This window comes from Trachurus trachurus (genome assembly GCF_905171665.1).
Source record: "Trachurus trachurus genome assembly, chromosome: 15".
NCBI classification, from domain to species: Eukaryota; Metazoa; Chordata; class Actinopteri; order Carangiformes; family Carangidae; genus Trachurus; species Trachurus trachurus.
In genome coordinates, this window is record NC_139906.1 from 20174241 (window position 1) to 20198967 (window position 24727).

At 40.7% G+C, this 24727-nt stretch overlaps 2 protein-coding genes across 3 annotated transcripts; both read right to left on the minus strand.

The window, feature by feature from the left end:
* Window positions 1-184: 184 nt before the first annotated feature.
* Window positions 185-8581, minus strand: tmem87b (transmembrane protein 87B; the record flags this gene model as incomplete). 2 transcript variants are annotated; one of them, XM_083988213.1, is made up of 19 exons in its annotated part: window positions 185-2136; window positions 2623-2653; window positions 2757-2809; window positions 3001-3071; window positions 3206-3279; window positions 3370-3473; window positions 3560-3618; window positions 3733-3839; window positions 4741-4814; window positions 5471-5564; window positions 5653-5752; window positions 5852-6035; window positions 6379-6440; window positions 6633-6804; window positions 6915-6968; window positions 7048-7182; window positions 7280-7371; window positions 7463-7523; window positions 8432-8581. In XM_083988213.1, 19 exons carry the CDS (start codon window positions 8579-8581, stop codon window positions 2095-2097), a joined length of 1719 nt encoding a protein of 572 aa, XP_083844339.1. In that variant the 3' UTR covers window positions 185-2094. The 2 variants fall into 2 exon arrangements, with proteins under 2 accessions (XP_083844339.1, XP_083844340.1); XM_083988214.1 differs by lacking the exon at window positions 4741-4814 and adding an exon at window positions 5052-5125.
* A 653-nt stretch (window positions 8582-9234) lies between these two features.
* Window positions 9235-24074, minus strand: mertka (c-mer proto-oncogene tyrosine kinase a). Its single transcript, XM_083988711.1, has 19 exons — window positions 23841-24074; window positions 22530-22845; window positions 22333-22433; window positions 22082-22246; window positions 18055-18141; window positions 17846-17961; window positions 17571-17760; window positions 16752-16897; window positions 15044-15179; window positions 13722-13872; window positions 12580-12668; window positions 12366-12461; window positions 12163-12243; window positions 11985-12077; window positions 11766-11884; window positions 11559-11668; window positions 11293-11452; window positions 10500-10636; window positions 9235-10025 (listed from the first exon to the last, which is right to left on the minus strand). The coding sequence occupies exons 1-19, from the start codon at window positions 23926-23928 to the stop codon at window positions 9572-9574; spliced, it is 2835 nt and encodes a 944-aa protein (XP_083844837.1). The 5' UTR covers window positions 23929-24074; the 3' UTR covers window positions 9235-9571.
* Between the last annotated feature and the right edge of the window lie 653 nt (window positions 24075-24727).

Below are 24727 nucleotides of genomic sequence, written 5' to 3' on the forward strand. Positions count from 1 at the left end.
CGTTCAAATGTTCCTCTCAGCATTTCAGTCTCTGCGTTTCATTATCATGTTATCATTCATCACAGTTACCCTCACAAAAGCCCATTCATCCAACAGTTTCTTCTGTTCTCTCTCTCTCTCTCTCTGGATTCTGGTATTTGCGAGACAAGCTTTAAAATCAGATTTTAACACTGTAGTAAAATAATGTGTTTTTATTGCCAAATTAACACTGAAAATCATAGATCAGGAAACAGAGTTCTCCTGTATTCTTTTCATATTTAATCTGTACATACTTCCTGAGAAGGAAGGGAGAAAAAAAAGGCTGGTATGACAAGTTAAAGCCCCGTTCTTCACGATACCCATTAAAAAAAGAAACAGTCGAGTCATATTAACCAGACAACTCTGCACCTGTGGAATTATGAAATAACAGGAATGAGCCACAACCCATCTGTACAAATAATCAAGGTCCACTGCAGGTGTCTGCAGTTTTATATAACAGGAGGACAGCTTGCCATCATAAGCACAATTATTCCATGTTTCCAACCAAAAAAAAAAAAATCAGAACAGTGATGTAATAAACCCATTTAAATGATCAGCTTGTGCTTGTGCTAACCACATAACTTATCTAGTGCGTCATATCATGGGATGGCCGAGACAGACAAGAATACAAGTCCCGCTGTTACATTTACTCAAGACAACAAACATGAAGATGACAGTGTTTTGACTCCAAAATGACACCGACAAAAAAACACCATGCCATCCATTTTCAAAAATGACCATAAAAAAATAAAGACGTGGAACTTATCTGAAAGAAGATGTAAGGTGTCTGTGAAGACAACACAAACACCGCAAAGAAACATGAAGCAAGCTGTAGTTGGACATTTTGCCTTATACATCGAGAGATTGTTCAGGATCCAAGTCATTTAAAGAAATGGAAGCACACATTGTAAACACACTTATAGAGTAAACTTAGGCCAACACACACTTTAACAACTTATAAGTACACTTGAAACACAAATAAATAATGAAATTTTAACATACATACAGTATATTGCTCCTCATTTCAGAAGACACAAAACCCTGGGGTCACCCACACACTTACAGCAGATTCAAAACATGACTGTAAATTTCAATTCTACTCTACTGAACCCAGTGACATCTCCAGTTGTACAAATTACTTGTTTATGCACCATCCCTCTCACAATCAGTCACACATCAACATTGAGGATGCTGGGTAGTTTCAATCTGAGAAATGGACGACACTTTTATACACATTGCTCTCAGTTTCCTAAACAGATTAGGCCTCATCCAAAAACTACATGTAGGCACAGCTTCGATCTTCAAAGTGCATAAGAGCGAATCCTATTCAAATTGACATTATTTCAATTTTCATGTCTCAGATTTGAAACTCTGGCAACAGAAAAGTGTGCATGGTCACATGGAAAATTACAGAATACCTTAACATTTGCAAACTTAACAATTACATATTTATATAGACAGAAAGATCCTGCTCGAAATTATTCAGACACACTGAAGTTTAACTCTCCGTTTTTCTTCCGGCTGCAAAAACAACTTCGATAAACCATTCTTATTCACTGAAGAAAAAAAAAGGCCTTTCAATGATTTTTCTCCATCATAAAGAAGCATCTAATTTTATTACAACCAATACCCTCAAAAAGACACTTCATGTATATTTGATAGTATGTTCATGCATGAGGCCCACTGTTGTTAATTCTCTGCTAAAATAAATTCACATCGACAAAAACAGAAATAAATACAGCACTTAATATAAAATGAAACATTCTCTTTGGAAAGAAGGGCTCAAAACTGATCGTGTCAGGGGAAAAGGTGAACCAGTTGGTCGGAGAAAAGACAGTCTTCCTCTGGTACAGTTCTTTACGCTTGAGAAGTTGAGGAAATAAGCAGAGGTCCTCCTAAACTGTGACCTGCACCACCCTGCAGAGCAGCAGCCATTCAGGAGGATCTCCTGCAAAACTAAATGGCACTCCACCACCACCACCTGACTGGAAATCCTGGAGGAAACCCTGCTGCAGAGTCAGGGCACGGCTGCTGTGTTCTCTCTCCATGTCCACTCAAGGCTGGAAATGTCCTGCCTCACTCCAGCTTTGACATCTCATACTTGGTCGTCATGATTTCCTAGGAAATAATATATACATGTTTGATTTTTGCTCAGGCTCATCAAGTTTTAATTCTCACTTTCAGATAGAGATCCTGTTACTATTTAGACTGTTAAGGACGTGATGTAATGTTGCTCTGCCCTGCCCCCCTTCGCAAAGCCTGGTTAAACTTTTCTTCCTCACTCTGAAAATCAGCATCAGCAATATTTCAAACGAGTCCTTAATGTCACAAAGAGATGGACAACAGCAGGCTTCTTTTTTTTGAAATACAAGGGTTAAGCTTTTCTCACACTGAACTTTTTGTATTGAGCTAATAGAATGAGAAGGAAAAATCAAAACTCTGTAAAAGGTTTTCACAAAAGTCACCACTTTCTGTACCCTGAGGTCAGTCTCCCTATTGCTACTTCAGACAATGTTACTCGCCTCCTCATGTCTAAACTAACTTTCTCAAGTTAAACAAGTAACATGTGTGTGAATCGTGTTTTGTAAATACTGTGATTCATACCTCATCTGAGTCGAGCAGGACCGGTAGAGCTCTGCAGTGACAAACAGGACCAAGGACAGACACAGTTAAAATTGCAAATGCCTTGTGAAATCACCATGCTGGATTGATTAATATAACTGTGATATGATGCTTACACATCAGTTAGTGAGCTAGGAATGTTGTCCTCCACCCACTTCAAGTCTTCGTCCTGGACAAGTAGAAACAGAACGAAAAAAGTCAACACTGCCATCTGCTGAAATATGGGACACTTGAGCAGCTGCATCTCTAAAACTTGGTCAGCTCCTCTTATCATATTTACAAAAAGAAATTAACACTGCATCAAATTAAACTTATCAATACAGACCTACAACACAGAGAGTGTGCAGTTGTGTAACTTACTGGGTTTGTTTCTGGAGGCTTCACTGTGCCATTTGTCTCAGATTTATTTGATCTCAACTTAATGCCATCAGCTGTAAATTAAAATATAAATACATTAATAGATGCATTTGTAAAACACAGGAAAGAAAAAAGAGAAATTGATTTTCACACAGAAAATGTTTTGATTGCTCTGGATTAAAATAACACTTGTATGATGTTACCGTACCGAGGTTTGGAGAGGCAATGAACTCCTCTATCTCCTCATCGTCAGAGTCATCAATGAGAGGAGTAAAAGCATACCTGTGGAGATTGAATGAAGTGGTTAATTGGTCATTAATAAAAGAAAAGAATGAACATGTTCATTCTTAACAGTTCTATGGTTCGTCGTGCCTTTGGTTGTTCGCAGATGGTCTCCATAAAAACATGATGACGAGCAGAATCATGGAGAACAAGAACCTCCAGAAAGCATCTTCCACCCACAGCTCGATCCAATCCTTTACACACAAATAGATCTTGTTATCAATAAGCCTAAAATTGATTCGATTTTTCTTTGATTACAAACATGCAAACCCATACTCACAGACTGGCAATCTGCTAGTCGAAATTTCTTTGCTGTCCAACCCATGAAAATGATGGAAGCTTGAGGGAAGAATGGGCAAAGATGAAAGACTTACGTTGTAGCACATAGATGAAAATACAAATAACTCAAAATCGTGAGCGTTGACATCAAGTGTAGTAAATTCTACCACTTACCAATGACAGCAAATATTAGTGTGTTTGTAAAGTGCCTGTAGAGAGACAACTTGACAGGGTTTCTCCTCAGCTTCAGAGTCTTGATGGTTTGTGCCAGACTGACAAAAATGTTAGTGGCAGTCAAGGTCAAAATGTGGCAGACATTACACTGAGACCAAGTGACACCCCCACATGTTATATTATTATCCCATTCATTTTTTACAGCTGTCTGTTTATACAACAATGGGCTCTTTCCTCCAGACACTGACTCATATGCGTAAAAACAAACATAAAGTGGTCACTTAAGAGTGAATGTGACACTTCATGTGATTCTGTGGACCGGAAGACCCAGAAACATGAGGCCATCTGGTGACTTAGTTGTGTAACAGTCAGCTACAGTACAGTGAGGTAGAACCAGACACTAACAGTATAGCTATTACACCATCTAGTCTACAGTACCTAATAATGCAGACAAATTAAGTATATATTTGACTGTACATATATTTTTCAAATACCTTTTATGGCTAGTTCTAATTTCCCAATTGTTGTTTCAGAAAAAGTATTAAAATTGTAATTGCACAAAGATAAACAAAATAATACAATATATATATTCCATCCATCCACACACTAGTGATATCATTTTTACACAGGACCATGTGGCGGGGCATGCAAATCATTCGCTGCTGCCCACTCAGACCAAGACAGTCCATTAACGGCAAAGCGACAAAATGAAAATAAAATAGTGGGAATTGCGAATTTCAAGAGCAGTTAAACCACCAATCAGAAAACATGAAAAAAATTCAGTAGAAGATAATGATTGATTAATGTGAAGGCATTTCTTCAGTGTTGCAGAGCAGCATGCTGCAAACTTGTAATAGTAGTGGCAGTCTTTCACCGATAATTATCTGGGAGAGCAATGAGATAGCTGCAAATCAAACTATCTTGGTCTAATTCAGGCTCATGTGAAGGAGGGGAGGAGGAGCAGGGGGGGGAACCACAAAGGGAAAGGTTGTAGGTGCACAAAAGGATATCCACCAGCATAGAGAGGAGTCAAGCAGAGCCAGGGGAATGTTGGCCAGCAGGGCCAAGTCAGAGTCTTTCGCCTAGAAGGGAGGACAGAGCAGGACCAAAGGACACAAGGGAAGGAAAGAGGAAAGAAATCACAGATAGTTTGGGAGATTAAAAAAAAAAAAGGAAGCACAGAAAGTAAAATATAGAACCATTTGCCAAAGTGCAAAGAAGAAAATCACCAATCATCCAACCAAAAAAGCAAGAACAGGCGAGACTACATGGGCTTGATTAACTAACAAGTCTGTCCACGTTCCACACACTGGAAGGATATGAACCAGATGGCACAGGAGTCACATACAGCAAGAGCAATTGCTGTAATGAGAGCGGGGCCATTGTCTCTCCCCTTGATTTTTTGTGTTGCAGCAAATAAAGGACAATACACAGATTGTGGAGTTAGTTTGCATCAAAATACAAACTGACAAGAAACCATAGAGCTGTAATAATGCTAAACCTAATTCATTTTTCAATCAGAGATAACCTAATACGTCATCTTACTTGATTAAGCACAGATTTTGTAATCAAATAATTGTTTGCAATTGACCAACTGGCACAAGTTGGGGAGAGCTTCTCTGATTTGAGGATGTGTTTGGTTTCCTTTGGTATAAAACTGTTTCTATACCTATTTAAGTGTTTGACAGATTGAATAAGAAATTGAAATTGTTGTTGACATTTTGCATAGACTACTCACCCCAGTAATCCTCAGGACGCCTTCAATGCTAGCAAAGAAGAAGTAGAGAATACCGAGCCCCACAACTCTGTGCATCACTGTTCCCAGTCGAGGCCTAAATCCAAAGAGAATAAAGAAGTCTGTTGCCTGATTCTTCAAAAATGTATCTGTGTGTCTATGTGTACAGATGTATGCTGACATACTTCACAATGCCATAGCCAAGACTGACGATAATGACGAGCAATCGAGCCAGAGTCCTCTTGAGGGCGGAAACCAACTCGGCAAAGATCAACAGGCTTGAAGCTAAGAGAAACGGTAAGGGTGGGGGAAAGATTTATAGAGTTATAAAACCAAATGTGTGCTCATAAAAATGATATTTGGGGAAGATCTGTAGATCCTTACAAGCGGAGCCAACGGCATTAGTGTTTTCATATTCGGCGCAAAAGACTGCCTTCTCCACCATCCCAAGAAATATGACCCCGGCTATCCAGAACTGGATCCGCAGCAGATCCTTCCAGTAGCAGGCTGCCCAGACAAACCACAGCAGGGCGTACAGGATGTACATTATGCACATCACCATGTAGAACTAAAAACACACAGTGAGGGGATTAGTCCAACAACACATGTGGGAGCAGTTGGTCTTCATTAGCTACATTCCACAAAAATGAGCCATTCATCCAAAAACCTCCCCAGAGCACCGACTATTAATTCAGCTTCCGTGAGGTTTGTTAAGGTTTGACAGCAGTGGACACTTATGTTATTACGGTATTATCAATCTGTATTGTACTGTAAATAACCAGTTCATTAATAACATGCACAAACCCTAAACAGTAAATAGAAACCCATCAACGCACATATATTTTACAAATGGGTAATTCATATTTTCTGATATAAATCACAAAAAACAATTGCTTGCATCATCTACTTACAATCATGAGAGGCCACTCTGTGATAGAAATGTAGCCATGGCTGCCTTTCATCACCACATTAACTGAAAAAACAAAAGCCACACATTAAACAAATCAAGTACGACAGTGTTTCCCAACACATAAGGAATTTGTTAGTGGTTGTGACATGTTTTGCAATTTGACTTCTCAGTGTTTACTGCAGATGCTTTGCATCCATGAATCACACTCTGATTAGGGGATAATACAGGCCAGTCACATTTTAATTGCTTCCTCACCTGTTAAGTTCCAGTTAGCATCCTGTTTACTGGACACAATCTTAACCACCAGCAGGTACGGCCCATCCTTCCATGTGGTGGCTATGATGTTGTCTTTGATATTTACACTGCTGTTCTTCATGGCGCTGCTGCTGTCATACTCTTCAGTGAGCCACCTGGTGTCATTTTCAACCTGCAGTGTTACAAAAATAACACATTACTCATCACTTTATGATGCTGCGTATGGCAAAACAACACACTTTAATTATGTCATCAGGTCAAAGAACATTTATATTATCTTACTGGTACTCTGTCCCCCCCAGGTATTAAGACCGTGTGTGGATCTGCCTTGGCTTTCTGAAAATATATAGTCTGTTACCAGATGCTGATATGAAGGAAAATGACAGACAATAAATGCATGTTGTAACAAACTTACTTTGAGCATTGGAAAAGTGCGCAATGCATCGTTACATGTAATAGGACTGTGTCTGTGTTCAATGTATTCTCCTTGTCCGAGGGGATTTGGATCCAGGCTCTCCCCACGACTCAGAGGCGTTCTCTCGTACATTTCCTACAGACATTGACAGCCACAATTCAGCAATCATGAATAACCAAGTCCCCACATAGACTGTCTGATAATTAGTGTCACATTAAGCTTTAGTACTTACTTCAATATTGTTGAATTCATTGTGACAGGGGTAGTATTTTAAATACCAGTGAATAGTGAAGGTCACCTCCTCAGGACAGCCAAAAGACACAACTAAAAAGTGAAGATGCAAGTGAGGATTAACACAAGGGACAAACGGGACACAGATTCCTGTGATGGGTCGTGAGTACATTTCTTGTCTTACCTTTCAATTCAATGTCAGTGTCTTTATACATAGATTTCTTTAACAGCAGTGGTCTTGTCGTCTGTGGAAGAGTAGATAAAGTTTGTGAGCTGGAGTTTAACCATTGATTAGTTTTACTCTTCACACTCACACATATTAGATTATTGAACTGATCAGACATTTAGGTTGGACGGGTCGGGAGGTCTGTAGCAGTTAGTACTGTCCTTGTCCTTTCTATGAGAAAGACATTGGCCAGGTGAAGTGGAAACTTTAGTACTGTCTGCAGGTATGATCTGTCTGGGTTGCACCCTGACGCTCAGCACACCTAATCCTGCAAACTGAAACTAGTCATCATTTAAATTATTTATGGTGGCGTACTGGTGGACCAAGTCTGGGGAAGTGTGCCTTATTACTGATTAACGGGACAGAGGACTCTACAGTAGAGGAGTGAATGATCAGACTGTAGATGAACTCTCGGGGTGTGTTTCCATGCATAATGCAACAATGATGTGGAGAAGGCTGGTGATGAAAGATGATGATGATGATGATGAAAGTATGCAGATCAAGAAACCCTGAACACACTGTTCAAGCAGGGGTGTGGTCCCTCAAATATTTGTCTTGAGACACTTGTATGGTTGGACACACAGATAGAGGCTAATGACTCCTACGGGGGAACTCAGGTACTCAGGTAAATGGCCAGCTGTCCAACTCGGCTAGTTAGCCACGGCTAACCCTTATTAGCTCCCCTACTTAAGGCTAACCGCTAATTGGCTAGCTCGGCGACATACTGTGTTGTTTCTGTTCAGCAGTTTCTCAAGGTCTATGAAGGAAATGAAGTCGCATTCAATAGTCGATAACGCGATACTATTACTACAGCCAGGGCAGGTTAGACGGCTGCCTTTACTCAACCAGCTCCTAGCCAGCTAGCATAACAAGGCTAATGAAGCTGGCGTTAGCTGCCCGGTGCTGGATTTAATCCCATTTACTCACATTTACAACTGTGATTCTCCACAGTCCTGTCTCCGGGGCTGCGACGACCGCGTTCACGGTGCTGAACAGGACTACACAAAGGACTCCCCATGGACAGAAAACTCCTCTGGTCGGACAGCTCCACGTCCTCATCTTGACTGCAGCAGCCATGTTCGTTGTAGGAGCCGACATTTACCTGCAGGAGGCGCCGTGAACGCAACAGCTGGAGGAGGAGCTACTTCTGCCCGACTGTTACCTGTGTCATCCGCAGGACACAGCCTCAATAGATTTTATACTGTATAGGCCTACAGCACAGTGTCAGTACTGTTTCTGTGGCAAATAAAAATACCTGTATGATCATCAGATTTATTATCAGTCACACAATGGCCACATTTAAGTGTGGGTTTACCTTCAGACATAGTTTGCTTTGCTCCTCTTCTCCCATTTGACTCCCCTCCAGGCTCCTGCTACTTTTACTGAACATTCATGAGAAATAAAGTGGCCTGCTCTACATTAATATTTTCGATCTTTTGGAAAGCATCTAAATATTTCTATTCAACACCTGATTGTGCTGCTTTTGACTTCACAGTGTCAGTGTGAGGCAATATATTTTTAAGTGTGTAATACCTACTGTAGCCTATAGTACCTAATTATAGGCCTAATTTTAATGTAGGCTGGTTCTTTTGATCACCCCACTGCTACATTTTACATAAGTGAATAATCTGATCTTCTTTCCCCAACACTATAATTGTCACAGTGTGATGAAATGTGAAGAAATCATGGCAAAATGTTTCCCTTTGTCATTATTGAATCTCACATGAGTTCATAAAGCATTTATTTTACAGTATACAACAAGATCACTTTATAAATGTTCTGTACATCTCTATATTTACATTGAAACAACAAATTTATTACAGTAAACACTTTCACAGTTCAGTGTTTCTTAAGCTTATAATGGGAACATGTGCATTCAACATGTTTGAAGTTGACACACACACACAGAAAATGAAATTCTTAACACTGACTTCTCGGCTGTCCATGTGAAGCATAGAACAAAACAGGAAACATCAAGGTGCTCCCAGTGCAATGAGGCAAAATGTTTAGTACTGATGAATCGAGGTGACGGTTTTGTTACAGTTTTAATCTGCTGGGTACCGACTGTTACAGCAGGCAAGAAGTGTCACTTGAGCTGTGATCCATGCCTGTCACATCAGCGACCATGTCTCCGTTTGCGTGACTTAAAGCATCGTTTGACAAAAGAGGAGTGTCCGCCGTGGGAGCTCTCAGGGAGGGATCAGCGGAGATCACCACCACGTAACGATCATCGTTCTCATCATCCTCATCCTCCAGGCTCCCATGAATGTCCGCGGTAACTACTGAGTTTTCCGCTGTCCGCTGGCTGCAGGAAGGCGAGGAGCTGAACACAGGACGTTGTGCAGGAAGTGTTTCCCCATCTGGGTCCTCTTCAGGAAAGCTGGTGTTAATATAGATGATATCGTCCCTGCTGAAAGACTCCGGGAGTTTTTCCGTTATCTTTTCCAACATTTCTCTCAGTTGAGGAAAGCAGGGTCTGTCCAGTGGATCTGCCCTCCAGCAGCTGTACATGATCTCATACCTAGATAAAGTAAATAAAGACAGATTTGACTGATTTTGTTTTGTACAACAGCCTTGATTTGGGATGCAGCTAACACAAGTGCAGGCATTTATTTGACTCAAATGTAAACTTCAGTTTTTTACTTTCACTGCAGATGGCAGCGGTGAGCAAAGCCATGCAGTTTCAAAAGCTGATGTTTTTTTAAAGCTGAAGTTATTTGCCGAACTATATCAGAGCCAAAAGAAGGAGAAGTGGAAAACAGAATGTCCTGTATCAGAAGATCAAGTGCATAACATCGTCCTCTAGGTTAAAATTGTGGGAAAACGAGAAACTTGACCTTACAGTATACTGTGGAAGCAACAGCAATTCAACAAAAGTCATTTTTAAGCACCAGTGAAAAAACTTAATAACATTTTTGCAGTTTATCTTGATTCTGTTAGATGTAAAGCATTTTAAATTCAAGGTTTGTATCTCAAAGACAGAGACAACACTTACAGCTCATCCAAACAGTCTGTTGGTTGCTTCAGTCTGTGTCCCTCAACAAGGTAGTCATAAATCTCATGGTTTGGGATGCCGGGATAGGGCGTCATGCCTCGTGTAGCAATCTCCCACATGGTAATGCCGAATGCCCACTAGAACACAAAGAACATTCATTTCAGATTTCATCATCATGTCTTCATCAACAACTTACAGTGCATGTAATGAACTGTCACTTTCTCTGTGAGCTTACTTTCCTGGACGAACCCCATACCTTTCAAATGCACTGACCTGAAATTTACTACAATGTGTGAGCATTGTAAAATCCCCCTCAGCCTCTCCTTCTTTCATTTCCAGTTTTCACTTTTATGTTACAGAAGTGGGAATAAATATAGCAGGTGCTTTTAGTAAACAAGACAGGACTGGTGGGTGTATGTTTTTTTTTTTTTTACCTAATACTTCGGAATATTAGATTAAATCTACAGTACAAAACACACTGCCAAGACAAAATCTTTACCATGCCCTTGAAAAAAGTTGATTGGTTACTGTTGAGTAAATTCTGACTGACTGACTGTCTGTTCTGTGTAAATGTTAGAAAAAAAGGCCTTGAAATTCGTTACAGTACAACAGAAAGTAATGTGTGAAAGGGAAAGTGCAGACGAAGGGTCAAGTTCTTCTTTCAGTGACTGTACAGTGGCTATTGTTTCTGGAAGAGACAAAGTGCGCTTTTTGTCTGACACGTTCACATATTTGCATCATGACTAAGGAGACTGACAGTAGAGAACAGATGGGAGCAGATGAAGGTCCTTACCACGTCACTTTTCACGGTAAAAACTCTGTCTGCCAGACTCTCTACTGCAATCCATTTCACAGGCATTTTGGCTATTCTGCCCTGCCTGTAATAATCGCCGCTGTAAATCTTCTTAGATAGCCCAAAGTCTGCTACACACACCGTCATGTCATCACGCAGCCTGCAGGGAAAAGAAACAGGAAAAGGAAAATCAGATAAATAGTCCAAGATCAAATTTTTGACCTTCATCTAAAAGTGACTAAGATGTTTTTGTATCTGCGACCTACATGCAGTTACGAGCTGCCAGGTCACGGTGAAGAAAGTTACGCCCACTGAGATACTCCATACCCAGAGCAATGTCCACCATGAACTTCAGGAGCGTCTGAGTGGGCAAGAACTGTGAAAACAAAAGAAAATCTAAGTTAGTATTTATTAGTCTAATAACAATAATATTATATAAATGTTTGTGTTGAAGTGTTTGGCTAAAATCTTGCCATTGGACTCTCCCCGAGGCGTGAACGCAGCAGGAAGCTATGCAGATCTCCATATCTCATGAAGGGCAGAATAACCATAGGCTTGGGAAAATGTCCTGGGCCCACTTCCAGGCAGACGCCTAAAGAGGACAAGTCATTACAATTTAAGGATGTCCAAATGAAAAAGGACCACAGTGGGCTACAGAACAGAGCATCAGGATTGTACTGTATAGTACTTACCGAGCAGTCTGATGACATTAGGATTGTTGAAATCTTTCATGCAGGCCGCCTCATTTAGGAACTCTTCAATCTCCCTCTGAGAGAAGCTGTCCACTGTTCCAGGAAAGACAAGAGTCAAATATTTGCAAGTCTACTTGTTCTATTGTTTTTAGAGATGGAGGGATGCATTTGACCTCACATTTCATTGTCTTCACTGCAACTTTTTCCGATGTTCCATCCGGTTGTCTTAAATGTCCCTCCACCACCGAGCCAAATTCACCTGATGATTTAAACCAAATTAAAAATACTTCATATTAGGCACACTGGATGTTATCAATCTACTGTAGATATGATAATGCTTCCGATAAGAATACATTTCCCAAAATAAACAGGTCCACTCACCCTCTCCAAGGATCTTCCCTATTGACAGCAAACTCCTCAAAACCATAACATCCTGAAGTTTGGCCTGGAGTTCTTCACTAACACCGAGGTTCCCCACTGCAGACAGGACCCACTCAAGTTATTGTGCATGTTAAAAATTTGCCTTCAACAGGATAATATGAATGTCTAAATACAGCATATGCTATTTTGTTCACAGTTGCATTCAAGAACATACATGTGACTCCTATGACTGATCGATTATAGGATCTCTGGGGTTTGTACTCCACAACAGGCTGCGGCTTTTCTCCACCTTCAAACACTCGCCTGTAGAAAAGGGGGAAAAAAAGAAAAAGCTGAGCAGTGAACTAATACTTTCACTGAAGGTCTTAAATTACACACAAACAGGACGACATTCAGCTGAAGAGGTGGTCATAGTGAGGCAGCCCTCTGAGTTGTTTCTTTCCTGGAGCGGTTCAGATGCTGTTTTCCTATCTGAGCAGAAGGCTGTGACACATTCCTGTCCATATCCTGCGTGGCAAGACTGAGTCACACACTTCATAATAATGAATCCCAGATTATTAACATGTGGGTTTTTTTTTGTCTTTCCAGCTGCAAGGTTATTACTGGTGACATTGGTGATTAAGAGGAAGCAGTGGCAGTTTATTAAGATTACTCAGCATCCTCAGGTGTCAATCCCAAATGAACAACAAACAATCAGATCTGTCATGGTTATAAATCAGAGTAGGAAGTGAAGGGCAGATCAAGCAGACAAAATGGGTCACAGATACAGTAGCAACACTGGGCATTCATTTTTCTGCATTCAAATCTTTAAATGCAATTAAACCTATGTTTTTTATCCAAACTGTTTCCAACAATATTCTGTAACAAATTGTATTACACATGTTTAGCTACATACCTTCATTATAAGAGGGTTTAAGTCATGATCCTTTATTATATCCTACAAGTTATCAACATGTTGAAAAAAAAAATCTGTCCAGATGGGACAGATTATTATTTTTTTTTTACATTAAACAGCTTTATGCAGTATTTTAGAAACTGGTATGATAAACCATTTCTGATCACCCAGTCCATTTATTTTGAAGAGGAGGAGACCTCTGTTGATCCTGTGGTTTCTGGTAAAGATGTGAACTATTACCACTGACAGAACCCTAACCGGGAAAAGCTGACTAAAATCACAAGTTGTAAAAGACAATAACTCCCATGCTCACATGGCTAATTCATGACATCATCAAACTCGACCCTTTTTGTTTTGTTTTGATTGTGAGACAGTGGCTGATTGGTGGTAGAAGAATACAAATTGTGCTTTTGAATCAATAAAAAGTTTGCACATGATTGAAAAGACAGAAGTGAGCATACCCAAGCCAAGAGTCACAAGTCCTGTTGTGTACGCAGATACCCGTCCAGAGGACAATCAGCAAAAGGCAGATGCCACACACCACGCCCAGAACAACATTGAAAGAGTCTGGGGCCCTGAGGTCAGGGCTGGATGATGGGGACACGGCTGATTCTGAGGCAGAGAGAGGAGATGAAAAGCATGAGCAAAGTTTATATAATAATATTAAAGCAGATATCAGTGGAATGTTTTTGTTAATATAAGTCCTAAATAGTCCTATTTTCCGTCAGCAATCACTTACATGAAGTATTTCAGCCTAAACACGAGTCTCTCCGTCACTCTGCTCTGCTGTAACCCGAGGAGAAAATTTTCCTTGTGGGATACAAGTGTTATCCAATGAGGAGAGAGAACGGCATGAAGGGCTGTGTGTGCAGCCAAGGGATGCGCGTGAATGTGGTGACGTAGCACGAGGACCAATTGATGCCTGACAAGGGCGGGGGCTGCTAACTCATGGTGCGTTCAAAGAAACTCGTACTTTGTGTTTTTCCTTCCTGTGAAGTCATACCAGTTCGATCTGGTACGAGTTCACGGGTCGGAAGTTACGAGTGGCCGTTATAGGGAACTTTCACAGACAACAGGATGGTAAAAACACGAGCTACGGGTTACCTGGAACGCTACCAAGTCGTAGTTGTGACTTGAAGCTGTAACTTACGGTTTCAAAAGCCTGCCTTGAACGCAGCATTAGCCGAAACGGCCGTGAAGCTGATATCTGCTTTAATATCTGAATTATATTACAATAGAAAATGTAACATTTTGTTATTTTGCATTACATTAAACAGTGTTATTTGTACATTCTCTCTGCTGTCAATGTGGTTTCCTCACTTGGAGCAGATGGTTGTTGAATGTACCTTGACAACCAAGACAATAAGACTAATAGACCAGTGAGCCACTTGGAAAGTGACGAGATGGGCCAGAGCTAGCTGTTTAGCTGTCTAGCATCTAACAGTGGAAGAAAAATACTTGATGTTTGATGCTGAACTCACAACTGTTATTGCAAAGGCTGGCTATCCAGCAATAGGAAAACTTGCATATATAGGCTACTGTATATTGGTAATTTCCTCAGCAGCACTACATACAAAGTGCATCCTGAGTGTCCTATTCAAGGACACTGGCAGCCCTACAGCCACACACTAGTAATATGGCTTAATCAATGCATAAAGCCTTAATATATCTGTTCATGGGGCAGGACAATAAAGTAAAGTACAGCAGATCAGCTGAACTACGTTGGCGGGTTCATAAAGTTGACAGATCCCAGATGAGGAGATTAATCAACAGAGCCACTTACTGTCCTCTGGCACAAACAGCCAGACTCGTGGGCTGACCATGCCGCTCCCTGCCTGCGTGCATGCAGCCACCTCCACACTGTACGTCATGTTGAATTCCTGCACAGGTACAGCTACATCGGTGGTGTAACTGTGGGTCTGAAATAAAACAGCAACAGAGATCATTTAAATGTGGAGTGTTTGTGTAAGTGCAAGGTGTAACATCATGTATTACTATATAAATAAATTTGACTATGTTGCAAAACAAAATATTTTCCACTTGATGATAAGAAATGACATTCACAGTTCCTTAAAGTTGTTTTTGCAGAGTCACTTACAGTATAAAACCTCTTTGGAAATTTCCTGTGGCCTGCATTTTGGGTATTATTGTAAATAATGAAAAAGGGAAGGAGGCCAACTTTCTGGATAAACTCATGTGCTGCAATGGGAGCAGGAACATGTGACAGACATTGTCCTGTGTTTCACAACACCATACGGTAGCACTCTGGGTTCCTGTGCTTCACTAATGTGCTGACGGTCTGAAAGCGAACTGCTGAACCCATGATTAATGGTCTGGCTCGTCTGTTGCACCTCACAAAAGACAACATGTGGTTGTACGCTCTCACAACAGAAATGCTCAACATATTTTGGGAATTAAACTCAAATTCAAAACCAGATGATGGCACCACAACTTCTGCCATAAAACACAACATTCATTCTAATTCACTCTAATTTATCTCTAGTAGCATTAACTCTGAATTCTTCACAGGTGAGTGTGAGGAGTCATTTCCAGTCTCTGCTGCTACTACAAAGTCTTTGTGTGTAATGACATCAGCATTTGACTGGAAGTCACATATGGATATTTGGGACTAATGTAGGACTATGTATCCCCTTGTATTCATATCCTATCCAGTCTGTGATGACTCATGGCCACGTGCCAAACAGAGAATAACAGTGAATAACAGTTTTCACACCATCAGCTTCCTTTGACACACACAGGAAGGCCAGGAAACACACTATTGTACTGTGTATATAGCACTAATGCAGTAACAGAGGCATGACTACGCACAAACAGCATCATGGAATAATTCACCGGACACTTGATATTTAAACAGAAAAGTTTTCAAATGAAACTCTGCTATTTCTTAGTAAGTGTGACTAAATTTAAAAAAGCACTTATTGAAAAGGACTTCCCCGCCTTGTTGATTCTTGTGCACAGTGGAAAAACTTTTGTTCTCAGATAATCATGAAGCTGACCTTCTGCTTCAGTAGGCCGGACAAAGGGAGGGTCACGTATTCCCAACATACGAGTCCCATTCCTTTCATATTTGTCATAGATTAGTAATTGTTATAGAAAAAATATCTATGCTCTCAAAAACACATCAAAGACATCCCCATGAACATGAGTAGATAAATATGATATTTTATCTAGTTCACTGTATATAATGTAATCAGTATCAATAAATCTGTTTCATCTGTCTGGGTGTCTGTCTATCTATCAGTAAGGTTGGACTAAATAACAACAATACCTCTTTCTACAGTGCAACACAGCACACAGCATCACAAAATACAGTTTAACAGAAACAAAGTGAACAAAAACAGAACATTTTAACTTCTATTAATGATTTTCTATTGATTTAGACTGTAACAAGTGCACCAAGTAAACTTCCAACAGAGTGTACAGAATACTATGGTTATTACGCCTACATTATCACAAAAATCACAACTCACCCTTTTCTCTTGTGCACCATATCTGACGATAACATCATAGCCACGCAGGATGCCATTTATCTTGTCCTCCGGCGGAGGCTTCCACCTGATCACCAGCGACGACCCGTTGATCTCTACGGTGACATTTCGGGGATAAACTGATGGCACTGAGAATGTGACAAGAAATGGGAAACAGGTTGATTGACGGAACAGTGAGAATTATCACAAGCTTGAAATATTTCATAAGGTGTGGTGTGAAAGTAGCGTAAAAACAACATTGAGAAAAGAGAAACTAAAACTATACCCCTCCATTGAATTCTTTGATTACTTTTTGGAATGTGGTCACTTCCCAGCAGAGTAAATTCAATCTTTCAACTAAAATATCCCCTGTGATGGTTTTAGGAAGGAAATTGAAAGCAGCTCCACCCAGTAAGAACTTTGTGTTTTCTCAGAGAGACCACTCCTATTTCCTATGTGACCCCTCCGGAAAACAACAGAAGTGTAGTGGATATGACTTCAGAAGGGCACTTGCCACAAGCAGAGTGGGCAGTTGTGCAACTTCCGTAAATTCCATTTATTCCATACCACGACAGTAAGGAGGCTTACTTTGAGCCCATTTTATTTAGAAATGTAGTCGGCTACTTTCTCGAAGCCTAAACAGAGGAAGGAGGTTCCTTAATACACAATATGCTTTTCAAACTTACTTTAAATCAAGCAGTCAGAATGTGTATGTGCTGCTTTTATTTGTTTTTGCCACATATCTGCTGTAATTTCATTCAATCTGTGGCTAATCAGCAACTGCCTGCAAATTGCTTCATGGTTCTTTAACTTCTCACACACCTCCTTCTGTGGTGCTGTTCTGGATCCACGTGCTGGGAGGAGAGGCTCCCACCTCGTTGCTACAGGAAACACTCATGTTGTACAACGTCATGGCCTGCAGCCCCGGGATTTCATACTGGAAAGGCGGCACAGTGACGTTGATGAGCCTGGTGGTCATCACCTCCCCCATCCGCCGACTCACTTCCTTAATCTTAAGAGGTCAGAAAGAAGGCGTGAGGTTTATTCTGAGGACATTAAGTAAGAGCATCGTCTGTGTGTGCAGAGGTGAGACTTACCCTGATGTGGCATTTGGTGAGTGGAGAGAAACCATCGTGACCAGGGCTCCAGCTCAACATCAATTTGTTGGACTGCCTTTCTGTCACAGTAACATTGGACAGTGGACTGGGAAGCACTAGAAAACATGAGAAAAACCCTTATTAACTCCATAACACGGGGTCGGAAACCCCTTGGAATGTCTCACAGCCCCACTGGGACACAATCTTACCTTTGATGTTGATAGTTGCTTCTCTGGAGGTGGCGAGGCCTTTCGAGTTGTGGGCCTCACAGCTGAACTGAGTGTACTCGTCCACACCTGCAACAGACACATTGGAGACAACAATGTAGCAGCGCAATGTTGTGTGTGAATTCAAAACAACCGGTCCTCAAGGTCTTGATAGCGCCGAATGTTTCAGCAAATCAACCTAAATGGTTCATCACGTCTTATTTTGCTTCCATGCTGGGAAGCAGAAGAAAAAAAAAAGAAAGTCAGCAAGTCACATTCTCACAGTAAGATTGGACATTTTGTACAGAGCAACTGAATTCTCTGAGTCAAAGGTGAATTTTGGGCAGAAGTGCAATGTCAGCCTCAATGGAGAAGTAAGACTGATGTTAACATATATATCTTAAAAAAACAGATCTAGGAATGACTCACTTCTTTATTACTACCTCAAAAGTTTACACAAGTGTGCCCCATGCAGTAAACTCAAAGTGATCCTCTCCAGTGTGATGTACTGTGGTAACAAACCTATTGCCCGGTCTCTTTCCCTGGACACACAATTCCTGTCTTTCAATAGCCCCAGATCTGCCCATTTAGAATGGGACTGGGACAGCTGCTGAATAATGTCCCTTTTGTGCTCTGTTCTCCAGTGTCTCTATCTCGGAAACCTTTCCACAAAGCCAATCACAGAGCAGCCTGTGAGGGATGGCTGGAACCAACTTGGGATGTTTTGTTTACGTTCTGCAGAATATCACGACCTCATGAGTTTGCCTTGCACTGCTCCAGAGCAGCAGGGTAAAAAGAGTGTTTCACTTTTCCCTCAAACACTGACCATAGTAGGTTTGTTTGCACAGAGATAGATCCTTACTTAAAATAGGTCGGGTTGCATCATCTGTGTAAGTTATGCTCACAAAGTTATGCTCACAAAAAAAGAAAAAGAAAAAATACATTCTGGCTGACAAGGATCAAAATCACACAATAAAACTGATGTTTAGGTTGTGGGAGAAATGTGCAAACACATCTGGACATTTGCTGCCAAGCTGTGCAAATGCAACTACCACATGCCTCATTTCCGACTGCATGGCAAACAGAGGACTGGGGCATAGTGGGAGCTGAGTAGGTTTGACTGTTGTCCCAAATGAAAGTGGTCAGACTTATATAATTAAACCAAAGAGCAAAGGGACAAAAGGAAAAAGTTAGTAAATGTCACAAGTTACAACTTCACTGGCAGCTTCACCTTAAAGTAAAACTCCCACAATCTGTCTTTTGAGTTAAGAAAACTCAGCCTTGTTTTATATATATATATTTATAGTCACATACAGTTTGTTGCTTCCTTTTTGTGGCTATGGCTAAATGATGCCAGGCGTTACGAATTCCTGTGGGGACAAGTTTTCATGGTGGAAAATGTATCACAAGAACATATAATCCACTTCTCTGCTATCCATACATTTGATCAATATGATCCAGTGTGGTAACAAAACTTGGAGTGTGGCAGAGCAACAGTATATTGTGGGAACAATATCCAACCGCACCTACTAACAGTAAAAGATCAATCTGAGGTCAAAGACAGACCATAGTTCGTTTGTGTCACGATCTTTAGGGTTCACTTAAGATACACATTCTTTTGAAGTTATATCATTTCAGCAAAAGGGGAATTAAGAAAACTCAAGCCCTACCATTTCTGCTTTCACTAGACTTGGCAAGAAAATTAAAAACAAAACGCAGCAACAACAACAATGAAAAAGAAAAATAGACGCGTTGGCCTCTCAAATGGAAACATGAGAAATGATGGAGGGATTTGGTAAATGTAGTGTAGATCCAGCAGCCTGTAATTATCAGGTTTGGGAGCACTCCAGTTTACTGAGCTGCCGGAGATGTCTATGTTATTTTTCCATCTCTATATGTAGCCAGCAAATAAAGCCACGAACTACAGCTACAACTTAGCCAGGGAGTCTTTGCTCCATCCGTTTCCCTTGTGTTTTCAAGGGTGAAGTACAAAACGATCTTCTGCTTTTATCTGGAGACAAAGTAAATAATGACATGGAGATAAGAAGGCATGCCATAACCCCAATTAAAACCGTGAAAACGTCTGGATCTCTTTAATAAACAACACAGCAGTGCCCTCAAGGACAAATGCCAGTGACATTCCTGAAATACAGTAAAACCTACAATCATTGGCCACTTCACATGGCAAATGCACCCAAATAATATCATGGAGTGCAGGATTCAGTGAAAAAGAGGCCCTATATTCTTGGTATGCATGAGGTGAGTATGCAGAAGAGTGGGTTTACACTGTGTTGTTGTGCCAATATTTGGTCCTGCACAGAGCCCTGGTAGCCTGCAGCCTGCCAGCCTCTGTGTCCAGCCCCTCCCTGCTGGGTAGTGGGCCGTTCTGTGAAAGAGTTCTTTGTCTCTGGGGTCAACCCCCGAACAGACTCCCTGTGCAGCTTTCCCTCCCCAGGCCAGGGCCCAGGCCCTTGCACATGCAGGACCAAAGCACAGCTCTAAACCTTTAACCCCCTCAGCTTCGGGCCCTATCACCACTGACCGACTGCAGCAGGAAAGCTCAGCCTGCGGCGGGCTGGAGATGAAGGGTTAGAGCATTCAGAGCAGAGGGTTTGTGCTTCTAATGACAAATGTTTGCTTTCGTGAAGAGGCCATAAAAGAAGAGTCCACTTATAAAAACATTTTGGCAACAAAACTGTCTCAGAAGTTAATGCTATATAATTTTAAGAGTATAACATCAAAAAAACAAAACCAACTCATCCTCAAAAACGATTTTGTATAAAGAGAATTTATAAGAACTAACCAAGGTTTCTTTGATGATAACTCTAATGTAGAGCTGACAAATAGATTAGTCAGTCGACAGATAATTAGTTGCTAAGGAATTATAATAGATAAACTGTCAATACATTTTAAAGCTAAAATGCATTAGTCCCAGCTAGAAATAGTTCCTTCTGTCTGTCTGTCTGTATGTGTTATTAAACAAAATATATTTAGGTTTTGAATTGTGTCTAATTGTGACGAATTTCATGGAACAAATAATGTCATAATTGTTGGGTGCAGTCCTCCTTTAGGACTAGCAGATCATAATTTTGGTAAGAAACCTAATTGTTTTGCATTTGATTATCTTAAATAAAGCAAATTGCCACACAAAAATAAAAATGACATCAATCCTCTCATGTGACTGTCAGCACTAAAGTGTATTTTCCAAAAATGTCAAACTATTGCTTTAATCCAATGTACAACAGGTGTAATTCCACTGTTTAGTTGCTCTACTCATACCCTATTGTCTAGCAGAGCGCTGTAACAAAAAGCACTGCACACGTGAATGACCGCTGATAAACCACTGAGCGGGAGGTAAATCTCATGTCAGTAAGCACCATACAGATGCTGAGGCAGCAGAGACAAGGCAGAATAGAAACCATCGGCAAAGGGATGCAAGCTGAGTAAGACCACCTGCACGCAAGAACGAGACGTCCCTTAATTTCTGCTGACGAATGTTTCCACACTTAATCACTGAGGAAGTCAGAGCAAAGGCAGTTAATTGTTATGAAGCTGCAGCGCTGTGTTGTTTCCACTACACAACTTTTACTATGTCTTTATACAAGCTACAAGTTCCTCTAGTTAAAACAAGTTTCTCCTTACTCAAAATAAAAACAACCCATGAATACAGAGCTTGATCAAAAGACACTTTCATTGACTCTCCACAGATGGATCAGGCAGTAATCTTTAATGTAACCATGACTTTATATCACATGAAATTACTTTCTCAGCTCCTCAAACACATTTCAGAGAAGATAACTACATGTAAATCTTCTGATTTCATGATGAACCACGAACTCCAGCTCCTCTTTATCTGATTCAAGGTGTCATTTCAGACTCATCTTTTAAACAACGTGTTAGGTGAACAGTGAGAAAGGAGGAGGTGTTATAGCTGTCATTAGGTAGACCACTGTGACCACTGTGTGTGTGTTTGTGTGTTAGACAGAGAGAGACCGATGAGGAAGACGGGGCTGTGTGGTCTGCGTCTCACCTGATACAACGTAGCGGGATGAATGAAACTCATTGACATGTATTCCATCACGGAGCCAGCGGATCTTAACCGGATCTGGAGGTCCAACCGCCTCACATAACAGAGTGAAATTTGCACCTCTTGTTATGTTCATGTCTTCAGGTTGGTGGATGAATGTCGGTAAACCTGTGGATGGATTGGATCAAAGTAAATATCCAGACAAATTAAGAAGAAGAAGTTCCCACTGCTTGTATAGCCTAGTTGAAACTCACCTTCCACTTTAATAATGACTGGTTGAGAGTCTATTATCCAGCTGCTGATGTTCAGTCTGCAGCAATACTCCCCAGCATCCTCTCTGTGCACATACTTAATCCTGCAACACAGCACATCGGGACACATCATTCTCTGAACTCGACTTGTGATATTGACACTTTTTTTTCTCCACATTTCACCATCATGTTTTACGCACGTCACGGTGGAGACCAGAGTAGTGACTCCGTCTGTGGTGGTCTGGAGCTCGTTGATCAACACCTGGCCGTTCTCTGACAGGTCCTTGCCGTTCTTCACCCAGATCATGATGGGCTCCACCCTGGGATCAGGTATGTCGATTGAGCAGTTGAACTTAGCTTCATGGCCCTCTGACAGCTGGATGGAGCCGATGGTGGGCTTGAAGCGCAGCTGTCTGAGCTGATCTGGGGTCAGATAAAGCCTTGGAGCGCGGCCAGATATCACTAGAGGCTCCGAGGTCCTGGTTGGTCGGCGAAACTGGTGCCTGGAAGGCTGGGCTGTTGATTGGGGAAACGTCATGGTATGTTATACAGACACCAGCACACTTAATAAAAATGTTGTTTATGCTTTATAAAGAATATATAAGTTCTATAAAAAATGTAGTTAACAATATACAATTATGAAACTTTAGAGCCATAGTGACTTCACATGTTCACATCTAAACATTACCCAAAACCACCATAAAGAAGCCTCCAAATGCAATATGTGAAAGGTTTACAACTTAACTTATCATTATTTGCATTAATTAATGAATCAGTTAGTCTACTGAAAGTCAGACAGTAGTGAAATCAACTTTCATTTATTTTGTTATTTATTAATCTATTTAATACAAATCATGGATAGGCAGAAAACAGACACAGTAATAACTAAAATCCAATTCATTTCTGGTTTTCATGCTGAAAAAATAGTTCACATTGTTGGTTGATTATCATAGCTGGGGATTCATTTTCTGTGATTGACTAATCAGTAAACTCACTAAAGGTTTCAGCACTTATCAGCTTCAGTGATAAAAGAACAGAACACTTGGACCTAACGTTAGAAGTAGTTAACTAGCTAAGGCCACAAAAGAGGAAAAAAAGAAGAAAAAAACAAAAACAAAGACTGTCTCTCCTCTGATGTTTTCAAACGCAGCTCACTGAGCTCAGTGTTTACGGCGTGTTTTTACTGCCACTCGGCTACTGCTGTCACGAATGCCACATTTTATTACTATCATTAAAAAAAGTTAAGCCCACAGATAGTTAAATACCCAGTCAGAGCTATTCAACAAATCAGGGCATCTGGAAAAAAAATTAATAAATAAGGAGATGTGAAGACATTTCTGTAAAAGAAAAAACCTTAAGCTTCCCTGATTATATAATATATGCCTTTATTAAAAAAGGTATTTAAATAGGTATTTCATCCTATGATACAGAGAGCTGAGCCCTCAATCCCACATGAAGTTAAGCCTACAGAGAGAGAAAAAAGAAACATCCCCCAAAGATAAACAACTCACCGCTTGCAGGGCTCCCCAAGAGGAGAAGGGCAATGGTCGACGAGGAGAGAAAAAATCCAAACCAGCTTGAAGTTGACTTCTTTGCCATGTCTGGTGAGATCTCTCCTCTCTCTGCTGCAGTGTGTCCCGCTACAGCCTCAACCCGTTTGTCCACGTACTGTGACTGTGAATGAACCGAGCCTCAGCTCCGACAGGAACCAACATCAGCCACCGCAGCTCAGCAGCCTCAGCGCAGCGCAGCTTGTGTATGTGGACAGTTGTTGACCCTCGACCACATTTAGCTGAAGAGGAGAAAACTTTACCTTTTCCGACGTCAGAGGAGGGATCCCATAAAGGCGGGACTGACTTACTGAGTGTGGAGAAACGCACAGAAATAGTGAAAACAACCTACACATTCAAACAACACTTTCAGTAGGCTATAAAATATAAAAACAAAACCTGTAAGATAGTTTATAACATTTGATTTCTTTCCTTATCATATTTATTGGTATTCTATTTCTTTAAATATATTTAGCCTATCCTTCCAAAATCAAACCTAATAATAAGCATTAGGCACATATATAGGCCTAGCCTATCAACTGTACACTTGCTAAGCAGGTGATATTTTCAATAACAAATTCTTAAAGAAGAAAAACAAAAAAGCTTGGATTTGGTAAAACTAAAGTGTCTGTGCAACTACTCCACCACGTGGTCAACCCTGGCTACTGAGCTTTCCTGAAACCTGTCTAAACCAAATCGATGAGACATCCCACTAAAATACATCTTAACCTCGGGATAATACATTTTATTTGACATGAATTGGACATTTGACATTTTAAAAAAAAGTTTCCAGTGTAACAACTTCTCACCACAGCGTCCATTTAGTAGCTGTTCTAGAGCTTTGGATT